At 46.9% G+C, this 23139-nt stretch overlaps 1 protein-coding gene across 1 annotated transcript; it reads left to right on the top strand.

Annotated features, from left to right (window-relative positions):
- Positions 1-1539: 1539 nt before the first annotated feature.
- On the top strand, positions 1540-21043 carry LMAN2 (lectin, mannose binding 2). The gene is made up of 8 exons (XM_053566404.1): positions 1540-1940; positions 2102-2220; positions 15403-15520; positions 16763-16842; positions 17019-17180; positions 17286-17400; positions 19736-19855; positions 20748-21043. The coding sequence occupies exons 1-8, from the start codon at positions 1745-1747 to the stop codon at positions 20906-20908; spliced, it is 1071 nt and encodes a 356-aa protein (XP_053422379.1). The 5' UTR covers positions 1540-1744; the 3' UTR covers positions 20909-21043.
- Positions 21044-23139: the final 2096 nt, after the last annotated feature.

The raw sequence follows: 23139 nt of genomic DNA, 5'->3' as shown, positions 1-23139 counted from the left end.
ACTAACTTGGAAGACGCAGCCCTCTGTAGAGGGACTGTCCCATGCAGCTCCAACCCCTGGTTCTCCCGTGGAATGAGGGCCTAGATCTTCCCTTTTTTGAAAAAAAAAAGGAAGTTAAGATTTCTTTCTTTCTTTTTTTTTGCCTCTGCCTCCCAAGTAGCTGGGACCACAGGCACCCGCCACAACCCCTGCTATTTTTTGGTTGCAGCCATCATTGTTGTTTGGCGGGCCTGGGCTGGATTCGAACTCGCCAGCTCACTGGCGCCTTAGCCACTTGAGCCACAGGCGCCGAGCCAGATTTAGGATTTCTCTTTCTTTTTCGGGGTTGGGGGCCGGGCTTGAGCCCACCACCTCCGGTATATGAGGCCCGCGCAATACTCCTTGAGCCACAGGCGCTGCCCAGTGGCATGAGGTGGGATTCCCACCGTCTTCTTCTTTTTTTTTTTTTTTTGGAGACAGAGTCTCACTTCGTCGCCTTCGGTAGAGTGCCCTGGCGTCACACAGCTCACAGCAACCTCCAACTCCTGGGCTTAGTCCAGGGGTCCTCAAACTATGGCCCGCGGGCCACATGCGGCGGTGTGATTGTATTTGTTCCCGTTTTATTTTTTTACTTCAAAATAAGATATGTGCAGTGTGCATAGGAATTCGTTCATAGGTTTTTTTTTTTTTTTTTAAACTACAGTCCGGCCCTCCAACGGTGTGAGGGACAGTGAACTGGCTGTTTAAAAAGTTTGCGGGCCCCTGCAGCCTCCTGACTAGCTGGGACTACAGGCACCAGCCTCAATGCCCGGTTATTTTTTGTTGCAGTTTGGCCGGGGCCGGGTTCTAACCCACCAAGGGGCCGGCGCCCTACTCACTGAGCCACAGGCACCGCCCCGGAAGTTAGGATTTCTAATGTTAATCTAAGTATCCGATTTTATTTATATAGTATTAGCAGCTACTGTTGAGCTCTATTTAGCTGCAGACAACCAATTTTCAACCTCTAATTTACAGCCAGCTTTCCTGGACCTTTCCTGGACGCTTCTTGCTGCGTTTGCACGGCACTCATTTGATCCCAATGAGGACCCAGGCCAGGATCTGGGTTGCTCCTCTTGCTTCAACCTGAGGATGTGGGGGTAAAGGAGGTTCTCAAATAACTGGGAATTCTGAGCCTCCAGAGGCATGGAGGTGGGGCGGATGAAGCCCGAGACGGCTTCAAGGCTCGCTCGCGTTACTCTGTGAGTCCAAGACCGCGAGGAACTTGGAATCCAGACCTCCGCTTTCAATTTGACCTCCTTTTTCCCCAGACTAGGAACGGTTATTCCAGACACGCAACATGTGGCGAAAGGCCCACATTATTGTAGACTTCGGGCGTCCAGCTCACTTGGGCGGCCCACAAAAACTACAAGTTCCAGCATGCTTCCCTTCGCAACCACCCTCTCGCTGCTCGCTGCCTCAAACCATCTCTCTGCTCCTTATTGGCTCTCAAGCCTAACGTGCTGTTCTATGATTGGTTGTAGCTCTTGTGGCTCGTAAGAACTTGTGGCTGAGGCTAGACGACAGGTGCTTTGGAGCCATCCAGGAGATGGAAAGTTGCTTGACCAAGATGAGGTCAAGCAATAAAGCCGCCACCCTCTCACCTGCTACGCTTTACTTTTTAACTTCTTGGAGAAGCTAAGTTTGGAAGGCTTCCGGCCGGAGACCATTATATGGGACACCCGGAAGGCGGAAGTTGTGGGGCGGAAGTGGCCGAGAGGCGAGGAGAATGGCGGCGGAAGGCTGGTTTTGGCTCTGGGGCTGGGGCCGGCGGTGCCCGGGAAGTCCTGGGCTTCCCGGCCCCGGCCCTGGCCCCACTACACCTCTACTTCTTCTTCTGTTGCTGGGTTCTGTGGCTGCGGATATAACTGACGGCAACAGTGAACATCTCAAGCGGGAGCATTCACTCATCAAGCCCTACCAAGGTGAGGCCTTTGGGGAGGGAATAGGTGAAGAGTGAAGGCGAGGCTGGTCAGGCGTGCCCTTTTTCTAGAGCACAGAAGCTCTGGAGGTTTTCTGTCTGTGGCAGGACCAGTACTGTCAGGGTCTCTTACGCACTTGTCCATGCCCATTTCTCTGCCCACAGGGGTCGGTTCCAGCTCTATGCCTCTCTGGGACTTCCAAGGCAGCACTATGCTCACAAGCCAGTATGTACGTCTGACCCCTGACGAGCGCAGCAAAGAAGGCTCTATCTGGAACCACCAGGTGAGTGTTTCTGAAGAGCATACTGTCCAGTAAGACACTGCTCTTTGCCGCCCCAGTAGCCAGGACCTTGGTTTATAGGCTTGCCCCTTCCTCCTCAATACTCTCCCGATTTTGGTCGCACTAATAATAGCGAGTGAGGGATATTGTGTAGCTACTGTGTCAGGTGCCGTGCCTGGCACCTTACACCCTCACTTAATTTCTCAAAAAGCTGTGCGAGGTAAGTGATGGTATCGCCTCTGTTTTACTAAGCAGCTAAGGTTCAGAGTTCAAAATGCCTTACTCAAAGTCACATAGCCAGGAAGCAGTGGAACTGTGGGCTGAGTTGAAGTGAACCCTCTCGATAGTGGGAAGAATGGAACAAACTAGATCTTTTTGGAGTATTTTGCTGTGTATTAGGTAATGACCTTCCTGTGCCTTATATTGTATTCGATCTCAAACTGGCTGTTTGCTGTGTATTAGGTAATGGCCTTCCTGTGCCTTATATTGTATTCAATCTCAAACTAGCTGTTTTAAGTAGATGGCTTTCATGGTTTTATGTAGAGATAGCCAGCGAATGGCATAACCAGGGTTTAAACTCTGATCTATCTGATCTCCAAGCCCACAATTCACTTGATACACCTGACTCCTTTCTCTTGGACAATAGAGGAACCCCTTAGTGCATGTTTGAGGGTGTTGTCATCAGTGGTTTGAAGGGATTGGACTTGGGGACAGTTTTAATTTCTGTGGCCTTTGCCCCAGAGGGGCATATAGTGCATAAACAGAGGCCAATACCAACTGCTACCCAGATTGCACACTGAGGAAGTCTAGATGAGAAAAGGAGTGAAAGAGGGATGATTTGGGCTGGGTTACAGTTGGAACCTGCTTCTGCACTAGCCTGCCTAATCCCAACCCTTCCCACACTTAAGCTGTTGGCCAGTGCCCTTTAGTTTTCTCCACCATCCTGCTTTCTGGTCCCTTCTGGTTGACTTTCTCACTTAGTTTGGAACCCACGCTGTCCTTGTGTTGCCTCATCTGACTGTCTCCTCAGCTTCTCCTCTCCTTCCTGCCCTGTGCCCCCACACTGCTGTTACTGGCGTCTGAGATTATTTTCTTCAGCTTTCACTTTGAACATCAGAGCCTGGGGTCTCCTGTGAGGGCATAAGCATGCATTATGTCTACACCATCTGGTCCCTGTTTCCTGGTGTCTCCAGTCATTCTGTTAATTTTGTTCCAGCATCTCTGGCTGCCTTTTCACCTCAGGACCTTTGCACATGTTGTTCCTTCTGTCTGGGACACTGCCTCCTGGCTCTTCATGCCTGCCTGGTTCCTTCTTGTCTGTCAAGTCTCAGTTCATCTGCCACCTGCTCAGGGTATTTCATTAACCATCTTGTCTCCCTGAGTTGGAGTCTGTTACATTTTTCTGTCTTAGGACTTTGAGATTTATTTTACAGCCTTATTTTTTTATGGAAGTGAGTTCAGAGTAGTATTAATTTCTTTTTTTTTTTTTTTAAAGCAAGGTACAGATAGTGCTAGGATTCTTAGAAATGGGATTTAGGCACAAATAACAGACACATGTAGTACAGTGGTTTAAATTAAGGTTGTAGGTAGCTGGTGGTTGACATTATAAGTGCTTAGAGATGTCACAAGATTAAGAGGATTCTGTGCTTAACTTCATTGAATTTTCATAGTCAAAATGAAATATAAGCGTTTTGCCTGCCTTCCCCATTCAGCTCCAGGGACCGTCCTTTATGGCCCTGCTGGAGTGGTTCCTATAATTCTGAAAGAGATTACTTAGAGTTCTTAGAATATTGTCTCCAGTGCTTCCCAAGAACAACCTCTTCCGTCACTGAAGTGGAGAGATACTTTCTGAACTTTTCTCCTTTTTGTCTCCTTCACTCACTCTTTTATCGGGAGGAGGCTCGCCCTCAGACAGCTCCTGCTGTCTTCAGAGCAACTATAGTGTGGTTCAGATGAAGGAGAGTAGCTAAGAGGTAATTAGAACTCTAAGTGCCTGATAGCTGCAGCACAGGACATGGGAGGCTGAAGAGGCTGCTGAGACCCATCTTTTCAGACGTCTTATGTGGGAGCTGCAGCATTGGTCTTTTAAGCTATTTTTGCTGGTGTAGCAATCTGAAATTATATATCCTCTTGCATTTTTTAAAAGTTGATACAAAATTTGTCATAAGTTAATTGTCAGGCAATATTTGCTGGAAAAAACCCCAAATTGTTGTAAGTTTAAATATTTATGAACGATGTAGTTTATAGCATATTTTAATATTGATGTTTTAAATTAAAACTGCTCAGTACTCTTAACATTCAGTGAAATCTAGATATCATTGCAATTTGATACCCATTTCTTTTAAAAAATATTTCCCACATAGAATTTTATTTATTTAAGACAGAGTCGCACTTTCTTGCCCCCTGGTAGAGTGCCATGGTATCATAGCTTATAGAAACCTCAAACTCTTGGGCTCAAGCTATTCTCTTGCCTCAGCCTCCCAAGTAGCTGGGACTACAGGCATCCACCACAACACCTGGCTATTTGAGACAGGGTCTTGCTGTTGCTGAAGCTGGTCTCGAACTCGAGAACTCAAGCAGTCCACCCTCCTTGTCCTCCCAGAGTGCTGGGATTACAGTCATGAGCCACTGCACCCAGCCCCCACATAGAATTTTTTTTTTTTAGACAGAGCCTCAAGCTGTCACCCTGGGTAGAGTGCCATAGCATCACAGTTCACAGCAACCTCCAACTCCTGGGCTCAAGCGATTCTCCTGCCTCTGCCTCCTGAGTAGCTGGGACTACAGGCGTCTGTCACAGTGCTTGGCTATTTTTTTTTTTGCAGTCGTCATTGTTGTTTGGCAGGCCCAGGCTGGATTCGAACCCACCAGCTCAGGTGTATGTGGCTAGTGCCTTAGCCACTTGAGCCACAGGTGCCAAGCCAGAATTGTATAATCTTAATGCAGTATTTTTTTTTTTTTTTTTGTAGAGACAGAGTCTCACTGTACCGCCCTCGGGTAGAGTGCGGTGGCGTCACACGGCTCACAGCAACCTCTAACTCTTGGGCTTACGTGATTCTCTTGCCTCAGCCTCCCGAGCAGCTGGGACTACAGGCGCCCGCCACAACGCCCGGCTATTTTTAATGCAGTATTTTTAATGATTGAAAATCTCTTAGCTATTAGCCTGTGATATGTCCTCTATAAGTAAAATAAGTATAAGTTATTTAATAAGTTTTTTAACTTTTGAGATCTTGAAAGTAAGTTTTAAGATTTTCTTTTTTTTTTTTGTAGAGACAGAGTTTCACTTTATCGCCCTTGGTAGAGTGCCGTGGCCTCACACAGCTCACAGCAACCTCCAACTCCTGGGCTTAGGCGATTCTCCTGCCTCAGCCTCCCGCGTAGCTGGGACTACAGGCACCTGCCACAACGCCCAGCTATTTTTTTTTTTTTTTTTTTTGGCTGCAGTTCGGCAGGGGCTGGGCTTGAACCTACCACCCTCGGTATATGGGGCCGGCGCCCTGCTCACTGAGCCACAGGCGCTGCCCATGTTTTAAGATTTTCTTTGGCATTATAAGTATCTATACATAGTTGATCAAAATAAATGCATTATACCATTTTTGAATAATTATTATACAAAAGCAAAGAATTTTTAAAATGCATTTCAGTGGGATGTTAGCTTCATCCCTATCTGGATGGGCACTACTGTTAGAATAAGACCAGCTTCAGTACGAATTCTACTTTGCTTTTATATATGTGATTTCTCAGAAACTGTTTCTTCAAATAGGAGATGGAGTCAGAGGAAGTAGCTTTTAAGTTGCTTTCAACTTGTACCTCTCCTGCTTAAAATCCTTCAGAGGCTTTATATTGCCTGTATCGTAATATTTCTGTCTGTTAATCTGCAGTCTTAATCTGGGCACATGGAGGCTTTCTAAGGCCTGGATCTACTTGGAGGAGTCCGTTCCCAGGTACTCCTCCACTGTTGAGTTTGTGCCTTCCTGGAACTGGTTCCCTGCACACATGCTGAGATGAGGTGTAGGTTTTCGTTTCCTACTTGCTCTCACAGGTGCCCTTCTGCTCACAGTCACTCCTTGCACCAGCCTGCCTCTTTACTTCAGGGTGTTGTCCCCAGGTGCAGAAAAATTCAGGACACCAAAGAGACCATTTGAAATCTGGTTTCTGGGTGGACTTTCATGTATGCGAGATATTTTTTGAAGTTTGCAAATATATATGAAAGCTATTCTAGTTATATGTTTGTGTGTTTTTCTTACTGATATTTAATTGCATCATGGTCAGGGAGCATAATTTGTGATTTTGGTGGTCCTTGAAGGTCTGTGAAAATGTGGGAATGGTTAGGTTTTTTGGGAAATGTTCTGTGTGTGTTTGCGAAGAGTGTGGATTCTTTACTTGTTAACTGTAGAGTGCCATTGAGGTCCTTAGGTCATATTTGCTGATTGACTTCAAATCTGTATCCTGCCTCAAGTTTTTGCTCATTTTTATCAGTTACTAAGGAAGTGCATTAAAATTTTATATGTGGATTTGTCTCTGTCTTTGTAGTTTCATCACTTTCTGTTTTATATATTTTAAGGCCAAATTAGGTACATATAGAAACTTTCATATATATTCTATTGTTTTTAGAGTTTTTTGTTGTTGGTTGTTTGTTTTGAGACACAGTCTCACTCTGTTGCCCTCCGTTGAGTGCTGTGGTGTCATAGCTCACAGCAAACTTAAACTCTTTGGGCTCAAGTGATCCTCTTGCCTCAGCCTCCCTAGGAGTTGGGACTATAGACACCGGCCACCACAATGCCTAGCTAGTTTTTTATTTTTAGTAGAGACAGGGTCTAGCTCTTGCTCAGGCTGGTCTCAAACTCCTAAGCTCAAGCAATCCACCCATCTCGGTCACCCAGAGTGCTAGGATTACAGGCATGAGCCACCTTGTCCAGCCTACAAACTTGTATTTGTTATATCTCTGGGTAAATGGAATCTTTTTAAGAGTCCTCTTAGCTCCGTGCCCGTGGCTCAAGCGGCTAAGGCGCCAGCCACATACACCTGGTCTGGGGGGTTCAAATCCAGCCTGGGCCTGCCAAACAACAATGATGGCTATGACAAAAGATAGCCAGGTGTTGTGGCGGGCGCATGTAGTCCCAGCTACTTGGGAGGCGGAGGCAGGAGAATCGCTTGAGCCCAGGAGTTAGAGGTTGCTGTGAGCTGTGTGATGCCATGGCACATAACATAAAATTTACCACTTTAACCTCTAAATAAATTAATTTAATGTATAGAATATACACATTGGTATTAAAACAGTGGCATTAAGGCTGAGCACGGTGGCTCATGCCTGTAATTCTAGCACTCTGGGAGGCTGAGGTGGGAAGATCCCTTGAGCTCATGAATTCAAGACCAGCCCAAGCAAGAGTGAGATTCCATCTCTACTAAAAATAGAAAAATTAGCTGGGCATGGTGGCAAGTGCCTGTAGTTGTAGCTACTCAGGAGGCTGAGACAGGACAATCGTTTGAACCCAGGAGTTTGAGGTTGTTGAGGGCACCACACTGTAACTCAGGCAACAGAGAGAAGTTTTATCTCAAAAACAAAAAGAGGGAAACCATTGGTATTTAAAGAATGTGATTGCTATCTACAAAAAATCAGTTTTGACTTTTGTATTTACGTATCTGCACAGGCAAAGGAAAATTAAATTTCTCAAACATTTTTTATTGTGGTAAAATGTATATAACAAACGTTGCCATTTTGACCATTTTTTTCCAAACCCAGCTAATGACTGACTGAGCATTTTAGTGTGCGGTTCAGTGGCATTAAGTGCATTCATATTGGTGCAGCCGTGACCACCATCCATCCATCTCCAGAACTTTACCATCCAGCCCAAACCCTACACCCACTAGACAGTAACTCCACATCCCTTCAGTCCCTGGTAACCACCCTTCTACTTTCTGTCTGTAAATTTGACTGTTCTGAGTATCTCATATAAATGGAGCCATACAGTATCTGTTCTCTTGTGTCTGGCTTATTTTTACTTAGTATAGTATCTGCAAGATTCCTCTGTGTTGTGGCATGGGTCAGTATTGCCTGCCTTCTCTCTAGTCTTGACTTCTTTTGGGTTGATTTATTCTTTTTCATGTTGTAGTGTGTGTCACTAGTGCTTCCCTTTTTATGGCTGGATAATACTCCTCTGTGTTTGTGTGTGTGGAGACCACATTTTATTTATCCATACATTGCTTCGTAATTGACACTTGGATTGTTTCTTCCTTTTGGCTATTGTGAATAATGCCACTATGAACACTGGGGTGCAGCTCTTCGTTTGAGTCTCTGCTTTCAGTTCTTTTGGGTGTATACCTAAAATGTAGAATTGCTAGGTCATGCGATAACTCTGTTTTTGATGTTTTGAGAACCACAGAACTACTTTCCACAGTAACTGTAGCATTTTACATTCCTACCACCAATGCACAAGGATTCCAATTTCTTCTTTGCATCCTTGCCAATGCTTGTTATTTTCTGGTTTTGCTTTTTGTTAAATAGCCATCTTCATGGTTGTAAAGTGGTATCTCAATTGTGGTTTTGATTTGCATTACACTAATTATAAATATGTTGAGCATCTTGTCATGTACCCATTGACTGACTGTATGTCTTCTTTGGAGAGATGTCTATCAAATCCTTTGCCTGTTTTTTTTTTTCTTCGCCTGTTTTTGAATTGAATGTTTTTGTTGTTCAGTTTTAGGAGTTTTTTTTTTATATATTGTGGATATTAATTCCTTACCAAATACGTGATTTGTAAATATTTTCTCCCATTCTCTAGGTCTTGTGTTCACTCTCTTCTCTCTTTTTTTTTTTTCACTCTCTTGATAATTTTCTTTGATGCACAGAAGTTTTTAATTTTGGTGGTCTGATTTATCTTTTTGTTTTTTGAGACAGAGTCCCACTATGTCACCTTCAGTAGAGTGCTGTAGTGTCACAGCTTGCAGCAACCTCAAGCTCTTGGATTAAAGCTATTCTCTTGCCTCAGCCTCGGTAACCACATTACAATGTGGTTACCGTAACCATGGTGCTACGTTTCTGAGCCTTTTTCTCTTTTTTTATTGAGACAGAGTCTTACTTTGTGGCCCTTGGTAGAGTGCCATGGCATCATAGCTCACAGCAACCTCCAACTCTTGGACTCAAGCGATTCTCTTGCCTCAGCATCCCCAGTAGCTGGGACTACAAGCACTCGCCACAACACCCGGCTTTTTTTTCTTTGTAGAGACAAGGTCTCACTCTGGCTCAGGGTGGTCTTGAACTCTTGAGCTTAGGCCAGTCCACCAGACTAGGCCTCCCGGAGTGTTAGGATTATAGGTGTGAGCCACTGTGCCTGGCCTATCTTTTTTTTTTTTTTTTTTTTAGACAGAGCCTCAAGCTTTCTCCCTGGGTAGAGTGCTATGGCATCATAGCTCACAGCAACCTCTAACTCCTGGGTTCAAGCAATTTTCCTTGAACTATTTTTTGGTTGCAGCCGTCATTGTTGTTTGGCGGGCCCAGGTTGGATTCGAACCCGCCAGCTCAGGTGTATGTGGCTGGCACCTTAGCCGCTTGAGCCACAGGCACCGAACCTATCTTTTTTTTTTGGTTTGTGCTTTTGGTATTGTATCCAATCATTGTTAAATCCAGTGTCATGAAGGTTTTTCCCTGTTTTCTTTGAGGACTTTTATAGTTTTAGCTCTTAAGTTTAAGTCTTTGATCCTTTAATTACTTTTTAAATGAAGCGTTTTATTTTGAGATAATTGTAGATTCATATAAGTTTTTAGAAATAATATAGAGAGATCCTAGGTGCTGTTAGATATTTTTTATTTAGCATTTAGTTCATTTACATTTATTAAAATTATTAATACATTTGGGTTTAATCTACTGACTTATTATTTTTCTGCATGTATCACCTGCTCTTTATTCGTTTTAAAAAATATTTTCTGTTCTGGCTGGGCGCCTGTAAGCTCAGTGGCTAGGGCGCCAGCCAAATACTCAGGAGCTGATGGGTTCGAACTCAGCTCGGGCCTGTCAAACAACAATGACAACTACAACCAAAAAATAGCTGGGTATTGAGTCGGGCGCCTGTAGTCCCAGCTACTTGGGAGGCTGAGGCAAGAGAATCGTTTAAGCCCAAGAGTTTGAGGTTGCTGTGAGCTGTGATGCTATGGCACTCTACTGAGGACGACATAGACTCTGTCTCAAAAAAAAAATTTTCTGTTCTATCACACTAGGTTAATATTTGATTGTGAATAACATCATAGGTTAGAAATGATTTTTCATCAGGGTTTTTTTTTTTTTTTTTTGAGACGAAGTCTCAAGTCCCCTGGATAGAGGGCCATGGCGTCATCATAGCTCACAGCAACCTCCAACTCTTGGGCTTACATGATCCTCTTGCCTCAATTTTTCTATTTTTTATAGTAGAGAAGGGGTTTTTGCTCTTGCTCAGGCTGGTCTCGAACTCATGAACTCAAGCAGTCCACCTGCCTCGGCCTTCCAGAGTGCTGGGATTACAGGTGTGAGGCACTGTGCCTGGCCTCTCTATTCTTTTTTCTCTCTAGTCTTGACTTCTTCTGGGTTGATTTATTCTTATTATCCTATTTTTTTCTCACTTGTTGGCTTAAAAGTTATATGCTGTTCTCTCAACTTTTAAGTGGTTACCCTAGAATTTAAAATAATGCATGTGTGTTTTACCAAAGTCTAATGATAATGTGTAACTTCTGCCTTCTTTCTGGATAATGTAAGGATCTTAGAACATGTTAACTCCATTTATCCATTGTTGTCATTTATTATAATCCTTTCTGTTTTAAATTACACATTGTTGCTTTATGCAAAGATTTCAGTTTTTACCCTCATATTTAATGTATTCGTTGTTCTTCATTCCTTCCTGAATTTCTGACTTTACATCCGGATCTGGATAATTTTCCTTCTCCATGAAGAATTAAAGACAGTGTAAGTCTGCTGGTAATGAATTCTTTAAAAATTTTTTTATTGGAAAATGTTTTAATTTCATCTTCATTCTTAAAGGATGCATTTGCTAGATGTAAAATCCCATGTTGGCTGTTACCATCTTTCATCTCCAAACGTATCCGTCTGTTGTCTTCCTGCTCACAGTGTTTCTGTTCGGAAGTCAGATATCACATATCCTTTGAAGGTAATGTCTTTTTTCCCTCTGCTTGCCTTTAAGATTCTTTTTCCTACCCACCCACCCCCACCCCGGATAGAATCTTGCTTTCTTGCCCAGGATAGAGTGAAGTGGCATTTAGTTCATTGCAACCTCAAACTCCTGCACTCAAGCCATCCTCTTGCCTTAGCCTCCTGAGTAGCTGGGTCTGTAGGCAGATGCCACCACACCCAGCTAATTTTTATATTTTTTGTAGAGGCAGGGTCTTGCTATTTTGCTCTGGCTGGTCTCAAACTCGTTGCCTCAAGTGATCTTCCTGCCTTGGAAATCCAGAGTGTTAGGATTGCAGACATGAGCCACTATGTCCAATCTGTTTGTTTTTCTTTATTTCCTCCAATCCCTCCTTTCTTATTTTGTGGCTGAGTAGGGTTTCTTTTTATTTGTCTCCTTTGGTTTGCAGGACTTTTAAAATGTGGCATGATGTCTTTGATGCAGTTTTAGTAAATGCTTAGACATCTGTTTAAATATTCCTTTGCCCAATTTTCTCACATCTTCTTTTGGAATTCCTATTACATGTGTCTTAAACTATTTCTTCTGTGTCTAACCCACAATTCTATATCTATCATTCTTTTGTTCTCTCTGCTTCATTCTGGATATTTTTACCTGACTGGCATTGAGTTCACTAATTCTGTCATCAGCTGTTTTTTTTGTTGTTTTTATTTTTTTATAGATATTATATTGCTCTATTGCCCAGGCTGGAATGCAACCTCAATCTACTGGGCTCAAGTGATCCTTCCAGCCTGAGCTTCCTGAGTAACTGGGACTATAGACGTGTTTCACCATACCTAGCTAATTTTTTTATTTTTTGTAGAGATGGGATCTCCCTGTTTGTTCAGGCTGATCTCAAACTCCTAAGTTTAAGCTATCCTCCTGCCTTGACCTACCAGATTACTAGGATTATAGGCATGAGCTACCACACCCAGCCCTGCTTAGCTTTTGAGATCAGATGAGATCTGGAGCATTCAGGGTGACATGGCTGTAGACTGTTCAGTTATTTTTTTAATCTGTTGTTAAACCTGTCCATTACATTGTTAATTTCAGTTATTGTATTTTTTAGTTCTGGAATTTTTAGTACAATTTTAAAAAATTTCCTCTACCCAATTTTTTTTTTTAAGTGGAGACAGAGTCTCACTTTGTCACCCTGGGTAGAGTGCCATGGCATCATAGCTCATGCAACTTCAAACTCTTGGGCTCAAGTGATCCTCTTGCCTCAGCTTCCTGAGTAGCTGGGACTATAGGCACCTGGCTAGTTTTAGAGATGGGGGTCTTGCTCTTGCTCAGATTGGTCTCAAACTTGTAAGCCATCCACCTTGGCCTCCTAGAGCGCTAGGATTACAGATGTGAGCCATTACACCCAGCCTACCCAGATTCTTAATTTGGTCTTTTATCTCCTTGAATATAGTAAACTAGGATTTGAAAGTCTCATATCTAGTTCTTATTGGCTTTTTTTTTTTAATTTTTTGCTCTCATTCTTTCTGTCTCTTTCTAGGTTTTATTAACATTTTGTCTCTTTGTGTACCTGGTTATTTATGATTGTGTGCCAGATATAGCATTTGTATGATTGTTTGTAGAAAAATTTGGGGTCTGAGTGAGTCCCCTTAGTCTACTTTCAGGGATGGTGAAGACCTAAATTTGTACTGCAGTCCCTTGGAGAGTCTATCTAATTTACTCTTTTGGGTTGGCGGCTTTGTAGGCCAAAGCTAGGTTTTCCAGCACCTTCAGCAGGCCTCAGACTCAGATTCGTTTACCTTCTGTCCTTGGGTCCTTATCTCCTCTCAGTTGCCCTCCAGAATCTGCAAACGCTTCCTGCATCACATAGGCGCCACCTCCTGGGCAGAATCAGAGGCTGTGCTACACACTGCTGCGCGGGTGCTTGCTAGCTCTGCACTCTCAGGCCACGCTGGGTCTGTCATCTGGGCTCCTGGTGCCCAGGGCCACAGCAGTGAGTCTGAGGAGTCAGTGAATGCATGAGCCAGATTGCCTATGTTGGGATGTAATGTATTTTATTTTTGATTGAGTTTTTTCTGATTATAAAAGTAATACATACGTCTGTCAAACAGTATTCAAACATAGAAAGTAAATATTCCCTATAGTTTCCCCTCCAGAGTTCCCCATCATTAATTCTGGGTCATTCCTTTGCCAGTGGTTTGTGTTCCCATCTGGGTCATTCTAGGCTAGTGGTTCTCAACCTTCCTAATGCCAGGATGTATTTTCATTGTTACAAAGGGGTTGTGACCCACCGGTTGAGAACTGCTGTTCTAGGCGGTATACTGCATTTTTTTTCTTTTTCCAGAAATGGCAACATAGTACTGATACTGTTTTGAAACTTTTGTTCTCTTAGTAAGTGCTTGTGGGATCTGCCATGTTCTGTTAAAAAACTGCAACAACTTGGGCAGCGCCTGTGGTTCAGTTCGAACCCAGCCCAAGTTGGGCAGCACCTGTAGTTCAGTTTGAACCCAGCCCCGACCAAACTGCAACCAAACATAGCCAGGCGTTGTGGTGGGCTCCTGTAGTCCCAGCTACTTGGGAGGCTGAGGCAGGAGAATCGCCGAAGCTCAGGAGTTGGAGGTTGCTGTGAGCCGTGAATCTACCGAGGGCGAAAGTGCGACTCTTTCTCTTAAAAAAAAAAAAAAAAAAAGCTGCAACAACCCAATAACCCCAAGAAAATGGGACCATTTACAGTCCCATTGCTCATTTGAGAGGGTTTGTTTTTCTCCATCATCAGTAGTTTTGAGTGTTAATGATCTCTTTAATGGTTGACATTCTGATAGGTCAACAGCATCTTCTTGTACTTTGCCTTTCTGAGAGGTCTTTGGTGGCTTGTTTGTGTCCCCATCTGTAGACTTCTCCAAAGGGAATTCTTTTTTTTTTTTTTTTTGGTTTTTGGCCAGGGCTGGGTTTGAACCCGCCACCTCCGGCATATGGGACCGGCGCCCTACTCCTTGAGCCACAGGTGCCGCCCTCCAAAGGGAATTCTTGTCTAAGTCTGTGCTGATGCCTTACTCTTCCGCAGTGGCCTCCCGATGGGCAGGGCTGGCTCTTTCCCCTGGGAGGATGCGCCGAGTTCCACCTCAATTTTTGTAGCCCACTTTCTCCCCATCTGGGTGGTATGACCAGAGCATGACCCAGGTCAGCCCCATGCTTAGGCCAGGGTGGGGAGGGTACTGATAAAGAGTTGGGCTTTGGGGTGGTACCTGTGGCTCAGTGAGTAGGGCGCCGGTCCCATATACCAGAGGTAGTGGGTTCAAACCCAGCCCGGGCCAAAAACTGCAAAAAAAAAAAAAAAAAATCCACGTGGGCGGCGCCTGTGGCTCAAGGAGTAGGGCGCCGGCCCCATATGCCAGAGGTGGCGGGTTCATACCCAGCCCTGGCCAAAAAAAAATCCACGTAAGAGTTGGGCTTTAGAGTCAGCCAGACCTCAGTTTGAGTCTTAGCTGGTACTGACTTATCCTGATTTTCCTTGCTTTGGAAGGTTGGCGAGGAATGAGGGCAGTGGGTGTTGGAGGCCGAAACGGAGTTGGTGCCATTTATGTGCAAGGCCTAGAGGTGTGGGAAGTATGGGGGACAGAGAAGAGGTCTTAGAGTCAGGAAGACCTGGGTAGAAGTTAAAACAATCCAGTTACCTGTCGTGGACAAGTAATTTTGCCTCTGAATTTGTTTTCTGTAAAGCAAGTGACTCAAATAGGAATAATAGCCCCTGCACGAGACTCCATAGAGCAGTGGGAATGAAGGGGAAGCAGAGCTGATGGGTTTGGCTGGTGTGTAGGAGGGTGAGTTGAGTGAGAGCCCCAGCTCAGGAGTGCCTGGGGCCTGGGGGTGGAGTCTAGGCCTCAGGCAGCCTTGGAACACTGTGGGGCCTCCCTGCTTCACCTGGGGTCCATGGTTAGTGATGCCTTTGGTCTTGCCGGCTTTGTGCCAGGAAGTGTCCATCTTAGGCCTGTGGAGCAGGGACTGTGCTAGTGTCACTTCTAGCTTCCTTGAAAGCCCTAGGAGCTCTGAGCAACTCTCTCTACTCCCCTTCCAGCCTTGCTTTCTCAAGGACTGGGAGATGCACGTCCACTTCAAAGTCCATGGCACAGGGAAGAAGAACCTCCATGGAGACGGCATTGCCTTGTGGTATACCCGGGACCGCCTCGTGCCAGGTGGGCAGTTCTTGCTCAGGGCCTGGAGGGTGGGGACCTGGGTGAGATGGGTACGGGTGTGGCTGCTGGCTCACCAAGGAGGAGGGGCAGGCAGACAAGGGGTTGCCCTTGGCTTGTGTGCCCAAGGATCTTCCACTCTGCTCTCCTGGTAAGAAACTGCTGCTTGTCATGGACAAGGCTCTGCCCCTGGGAGGAGCTTGGCCCTGAGAGGGGGTCCTCTGAGGGAGAAGGAACGTCTAGGTTGTGCAGCTCAGCATATATATATAGATAGATAGATATAGATATATAGATAAATTTTTTTTTTTTTAGACAGAGTCTCAAGCTATCATCCTGGGTAGAGTGCTGTGGTGTCATAGCTCACAGCAGTCTCCAACTCAGACTCGAGTGATCCTCTTGCCTCAGTTTTTCTTTCTTTCTTTTTTTTTTTTTTGTAGAGACAGAGTCTCACTTTATGGCCCTCGGTGTGGCATCACACAGCTTATAGCAACCCCCAGTTCCTGGGCTTAGGTGATTCTCTTCCTTCAGCCTCCCAACTAGCTGGGACTACAGGTGCCTGCCACAACGCCCAGCTATATTTTTGTTGCAGTTCAGCCAGGGCCGGGTTTGAACCGTCACCCTCAGTATATGGGGCCAGCGCCCTACTCACTGAGCCACAGCCTGCCTCAGTTTTTCTATTTTTAGTAGAGACTAGGTCTTGCTTTTGCTCAGGTCGGTCTTGAACTTGGGAGCTCAAGCAATTCACCTACCTCTGCCTCCCAGAATGCTAGGATTACAATCCACCATGCCTGGCTAGGGTTATATTTTTTAAAAAGCAAGAACATGAAGACAGTGCAGCAGAGACCACATGCAGCCCACACAGCCCAAGATGTTTCCTCCTGGCCCTTGACAGAAAGTTTGCAGCCCTGGTCTGGAGGATAGAGCCTCCCTGTAGGGGTCCTTCCTGCAGCTCCACCTGATTTTCTTAGACTGGGTACCCCTTTGGCACCTGACACTCAACTCTGCACATGGCTAGGTGGCTGTCCCCTCATGATTTAGTTCTCAAACTTTTGGCCTCTCTGCCATGCCTCTAGACTGCCTTCCACCTTCACTTTCTCCTTCAGAGGCCCCTTCTCTCCTGGGTATGTGACCATTAGTCTGGGGGGCTTTCTTGTCCCCTTCCCACATGGGCATTACTTGCCTTTCAGGTATCTGCAGGACAACTCCCATTTCTCTCATTGTGAGAGCATCTCCTTATAATTCCAGGGCCTGTGTTTGGAAGCAAAGACAACTTCCATGGCTTAGCCATCTTCCTGGACACGTATCCCAACGATGAGACCACTGAGGTAGGTCCCTGCTGTCTCCTGCCAAGCAGGAAAGGAAGCACTGGGCTGTCAGAGGGTGGGGACCGAGACTTCCCCTTGCACCAGTGCAAAAGGAACTTGCTGGCGTTGGGGTGGTGGGCACCTTGCTCCCCTGACAGGCAGGGCTGTTTGTGGAGTAACCCATGTCTTGGTCCCAGCGCGTGTTCCCGTATATCTCGGTGATGGTGAACAATGGCTCCCTGTCCTACGACCATAGCAAGGATGGGCGCTGGACTGAGCTGGCCGGCTGCACGGCTGACTTCCGTAACCGGGATCATGACACCTTCCTGGCTGTGCGCTACTCCCGAGGCCGCCTGACAGTGAGCAGATGGGAGGGGCAGCTGGCAGATCTGTGCTGGGTCCACTGCAGGGGCTGGGAGGCAGGTGCCAGGCCTGTGGGGTGCTTGACGTGCTGGCATCCATAGGTGATGACTGACCTGGAGGACAAGAATGAGTGGAAGAACTGTATTGACATCACAGGAGTGCGGCTGCCCACCGGCTACTACTTTGGAGCCTCAGCCGGCACTGGCGACCTGTCTGGTGAGTTCAGGCTGAGCAGGGATTCCATTTTCAGCCTGCATCTTCCCAGATGTGTAGGGAGCTCACCTTCCTTCATTTAGTTTCCACACTTAGCTGGCTTTCTTCTTATCACCACCTGTACATGTTGGTGTGTCTGGGCCTTGGTCCTTGAGCAGTCTCTTGGCAGCCTTCCTTTTGCATTTACTCTCAGATTTCTCTTTCCAGACCCATGTTAGCTGTAGCCTGTGTGGCATCTCCACTCAGCCGTTCACCTCAGCCCTAGTATGCCACTGCTGAGGACCAAGATGTCAATGGCACCTCTGTTTGCTCAGGCCAGAAAGCCCTGGTATCATTCTGGGCTCTTGTTTTTCTCTCACATGTCACCTTTAAGCCATCAACAGGTGCAGCCGGCTTTCTCTTCACAGTTTGTCCCAGCATATCTTGCCCCTCCTGGAAGGTCCAAGCCACTATTGTCTCCCAGGTGGATGACACAGGAGCTTCCCAGGTGGTCCTCCTTCCATGCCAGCCCCTAACAGCCTCTTCACCACACAGCAACCTAATGATCCTGCTTAGCACACATGAATCCCCTCACTGTGTGGCTGCCACCTCCCAGCAGTGGTCTGCGGGGCTCTGTGTGCTGTCTCTCCTCACTCTGTTCATTCTTCCCCCAGCCCCGTCATCTCTGACTCCTTGCTCACTGCTGCCCCTGCTTTCCGTGGCCTCCAGCTAGCTGTTCCTCAGATGCAGGACACAGCTATGCCTTCCTGCTTAGGCCATTGGACTAGCTGTCTCACTCTTGTCTCCTAGAGTCTTGCCGAAATGTCACCTCAGTCGGGCCTTCCTCGATTCCCTTATTTAAAATTGTACCCCCTCCTCTAACCCTCCGCACATTCCCATTACCTTTCCTGGCTTCATTTCTCTTCATAACATTTACCATTTTTGAAACTATCATATAATTGATTTTATTGTCCCTATCCCCCCGTGGAGCTCTGTGAAGTCAGGGACCTGTCTTACTTGGTCCACAGTGGGTGCTCAGTGAAACTGGGGTCCTCTAGCCCACACAGGTGTTACTAGTCACTAGGCCTGGTGGCACCAAGTGGTGGCCCTTGGCACCAGGTCCAGCTCCTGTTGACCAGAACTGGCACACAGCATGGAGATCCTGACAGAAGGGTAGTTTATCCTCAGGATAAACCTTGTCGGGGCCTATAATCTTCCCAGTGTTTCTTCCCGGTGTTTCTGTCCTCACCACAGAAATGTTGGGGTCCACTTAGACCCCAGAATATCTATTGTTTGGAATTTTGTTTTAAATTTTTTTTTTTTTTTTTAGAGACAGAGTCTCACTTTATCGCCCTCTGCAGAGTGCTGCGGCGTCACAGCTTATAGCAACCTCCAACTCCTGGGCTTAGATGATTTTCTTGCCTCGGCCTCCTGAGTAGCTGGGACTATAGGCACCTGCCAGAGCGCCCGGCTATTTCTTGTTGCAGTTTGGCCAGGGTCGGTTTTGAACCTGCCACCCTTGGTATATGGGGCTGGTGCCCTACCTACTGAACCACAGGTGCCACCCTGTTTTAAAGTTTTTAATGTGGAAATTTCAATTGTGTGTCGCAAAGAGGAAAAGAACAGTTTAATAAGCCTCTGTGTTCTGTCACCCAGCGTCAGGAATTGCCCAGCTCATGCCTGGCCCGTCTGATTTCATCTGCGGATCCGCCATAACCCTTTCTCCCAAGGCTCTCCAGCCTACCTTGCATTTCATCTGACAGTATTTCAGCGTGGTCTTCCCATAGTAACAGAACCCACTCTGTGACAGGGGGAAGCTCTCAAAGGCTATTTGGAGAGCTCAGTGAAGAGTGGTGGAAATGGCTATGTGTGCTGTCTGACCACTCATGGGGGCGGGGGGCGTACTGTCACATGACATATTCTTCCTAGGCAGGTTTCTGTTTTTAAGTACATCCCCTGTCTGGCAAGAGATCTTCTGTTGCGTGTATGTTCTTATTTACCTGCCATGATAACCATGAGAGATAGATCGTCACTGCATTTTATAGATGAGGAAACTGGGCCTCACCAAGGGCAGCAGACCCAAGATTTAAACCCAGATGATTTTGCTTATAAAGCCCCTGCTCTTCTCTCTACTCTGGCTCCTCCCAGGTTTCTTGCTGCTGAGTTCCGGAAGTATTCTAACCCTGGGAATGCTGCCCACTCAGGGGCTGGGGGACTGGGAGGTTGGGTAGGAGCAGCTTTCTTCCTGATCCCAGCCAGTTTCTGTGGCTCCTGCAGCAGCTTCTCTTTCGGAAAGGCATTGGGCCACATGTCCTGAGGCTGGCTTCGGACTGTGACACGTTAATTCCTGGTCCAACAGACAACCACGACATCATCTCCATGAAGCTATTCCAGCTGATGGTCGAGCACACGCCCGATGAGGAGACCATCGACTGGACCAAGATTGAGCCCAGTGTCAACTTCCTCAAGTCTCCCAAAGGTGTGTGTATGACTGGCCTTCCCTGCCTGGGCCCAGCTGACCTGGCGTGTGGCTGGGCAAGGCTGGCCTCTGGGGTCCTTACTTGGTCCAGTTGTGGTTGTGGTCTGCGCTCTTGAGTAAGGTAGGCTCTAGTGAGTTCTCAAGCTAGTGAATGAAGCAGAAAAGATGTCTTCAAAGAGTCTTTCCATGGGGCTACCCCAGTTGCGTGATTTTTCTCGAAGACAGGACAACTAATCAAACATATAAGCACCTGCGGTCTGCTTCCTCCTGTATTGGTGCTGGGGAGAGCGGCCAGTAAAGCCAGGGTGCCAGGCACCCACATCTTCCCCCTGTGAGCCTGGAGGAAGGTCCTGCTGTTGGCCTGAGAATGGATCCCTCAGTTAGAAAGGAGAAGAGGCAGGATTTCAACTCGGATTTCTGCAAAACCCACAGCCTTAATTCTTCCCATGCACTAATTAGCCTCTGCTATATCCTCACAGAGTGGATGTTCTATGGGAGGAAGGTGGCACCTGTGAGTGGAGGCCCTGAACGCCTTGGTCCAGCCTCGGGGCCCCGTGCTAAATGTGGGGCCCAGCTCTTTCTGCCTTTTAGAAGCCAGAATCCAGTGTACTATGTGATGTCTCGCTTCTGTGAGAGTCAGGTTGTTTGTAAACCATCAAAGCGTTTCTGGCTGCTGAGTGCCTCCGAAGATGACTTGGCTGCACCCAGCATTCCCACATAGCTGTGGGCGGGGCACTGGAGACCTGAGCGCCAGACAGGATGTAGTGAGGCAGTCTTCTTGGTGCCAGGGCCGTGTCATCATGCAGTCCCATTAGATTCATGTCTTTGGAGCTCAGCCCAGGGTCGGCCTCGCCTGCTGCACCCTTTCAGCTCCCCCTTTCTCTTCCCTCAGACAATGTGGATGACCCCACGGGGAACTTCCGAAGCGGGCCCCTGACGGGGTGGCGGGTGTTTCTGCTGCTGCTATGCGCGCTCCTTGGCATCATCGTCTGCGCAGTGGTGGGGGCCGTGGTGTTCCAGAAGCGGCAGGAGCGGAACAAGCGCTTTTACTGAGTGGACGTGCCTGGCCAGGAAGGGCCTGACCTAGGGCCCAGGAACTAATGTGAACTTTTTTTACTGGGATTGTAAAAGAACAACAATATGACCTTATTTCTTAACTGTTTCAAAGAAATGATTAAAGTATTTTCATACATTTTGCTTCTTGCCCAACAGGGACAGATGGGCAGCAGGGCCAGGGCTATGGGTCTGGTGTCCCCACAGCTGGAGCAGAGGCTGTCTTGGGGCCAGCATCTCAGGATGGGGGCCCTGTGCCTGGATCTGGGCTGAAGCCCCCACAGGGAGCTGTTGAACACTGGAGGGCCCCTGGACCACATTGGGGTGGGCTCCTGAGAATTTGTTCTGTGGTGTGGGATGTGTGTGGCAGTGGATGGGGCCTGAGCTGGGGGACCTGGGCTTCCTACTCAGCCTGAGCTGCTTCCCAAGGCAAACACTCAAGTGAGGCTGGGGGAACAGTTTGGTGGGGCCCAGGATGTGACCATTTGCTAAATAAAGTGACATAACCAATCGTAGCTGTGTGACTGTCCTGAGGGACTTCCTGTTCTTTTTCTCCACATAACTTGCAGTCGGTGCTTCACAGCTCTCTAGCCTGCAGCAGAGGCCTGGGAGGAGGCCCTGGGCTCGCCCTGTTTCCCAGGTGGGGAAACGTACATCTCCCATGATGTGGCCTTTGGGTGAGAGGATTGGTGGGGGTACCATGCAGTGGGTGCTGTGGAAAGGAGCTCTGGAACGATGTGCAAAGGTTGGGTCAGGAAGATGGCTGGGGTCATGAGTGGCATTCCCTTTGGGGCATCTTGGGGGACAAAGATGGTGACAGGCAGTGGAGGAAAGGAGCAGTTGAAAGTGTGGCACTGCCCCTACATTTTCCATGCCACCTCCCAGGGGCTGTAGCCTGCTGCCGCTGCCCAGACCTCCTACCATGGAGAGCATGTGGCTGTCCAGCCCAGAGCCACATGTGTCTCCAGTCCTGGTCCAGGCCCTCCTTGGACTCCTTGCTGAGTCAAGGAGCTCTCTGTATCGTCCCCTTCCCACCCACACTTTGCTAACACTTAAAAGCAAAAGCAAACCTTACCTTCCTGCTGCAGGTAGGAAATCAAAAATCAAATAGATTTTTATTGCAAAAAATACAGAGAGAAGAGGACATGAAGTGAGAGAATTTACTTCTCCCTTGAGTCCTTAAATCTCACTCTCCAGAGCTCTTCACTGATCCACTAGTAACTGCCTCCATGGCCTTCTTGATGTTTCCTATGTCTGCAGAGAATCCCCTTTCAGCAGGTTAGATGTCAAGAGATTGTGCACAGCTACAGAGAGGGTCGAGCTTGTGTTTTCTTGCGGCTGTGGGAGCCTGTTGGTGAGCAGCCTTAAGAGTAACCATGATCCTTTTTTGAAATATTTTATTGGATACTTTTCCCAAAACAGTTTCTTTTCTTGAGAAAGTAGCAAACATTGAATGTTTACCATACTCTGTTCTTCTGAAAGGTAAATGCATATTACCTCCTTTCATTCCACAGCGCCCACGTGGTTGCTGAAATCTGTTAAGTCAGATGTGGGTATGTGTCCAGTCGACTCTAAGTTGATGTGCAGAGTTGAGCCCTGGAGTCTGAACTCTCCATGGCTGCTATAACCATGTTATCAGCTCACCACATACTTTTAAAAATATTTATATAAATGTATAGGGTACAACTGCAGTTTCAGTACATGTGTAGATTGCATAATGCTCAATACACCATACTTGCCCTTTAATTTTTGGCTTTAACTTGGCCTTCCTGAATTTTTTTTTTTTTTTTGGGACAGAGTCTCATTATGTCACCCTCAATAGAGTGCTGTGACATCACAGCTCACAGCAACCTCAAATTCTTGGGCTTAGGGTGGCGCCTGTGGCTCAACAGAGTAGGGCGCTGGCCCCATATGCTAGAGGTGGCGGGTTCAAACCCAGCCCTGGCCAAAAACTGCAAAAAAAAAAGTTCTTGGGCTTAAGCAATTCTCTTGCCTCAGCCTCCCAAGTAGCTGGGACTACAGGAGCCCGCCATAATGCCCGGTTATTTTGTTTTTGTTGTAGTTGTCGTTGTTTGGCAGGCCCAGGCCAAGTTCGAACCTGCCAGCCCTGGTGTATGTGGCCAGTGCCCTAGCTGCTGAGCTACGTACAGGCACCGAGCAATGAATTCTTGAATTATTAGATGAATAGGTATCCTGGACTGTGTCGTTCCCAGCCTTGACTACACTTTAGA

This window comes from Nycticebus coucang, chromosome 17, assembly GCF_027406575.1.
Source record: "Nycticebus coucang isolate mNycCou1 chromosome 17, mNycCou1.pri, whole genome shotgun sequence".
Lineage (NCBI taxonomy): Eukaryota > Metazoa > Chordata > Mammalia > Primates > Lorisidae > Nycticebus > Nycticebus coucang.
This window is presented reverse-complemented; position numbering and strand designations above follow the sequence as displayed.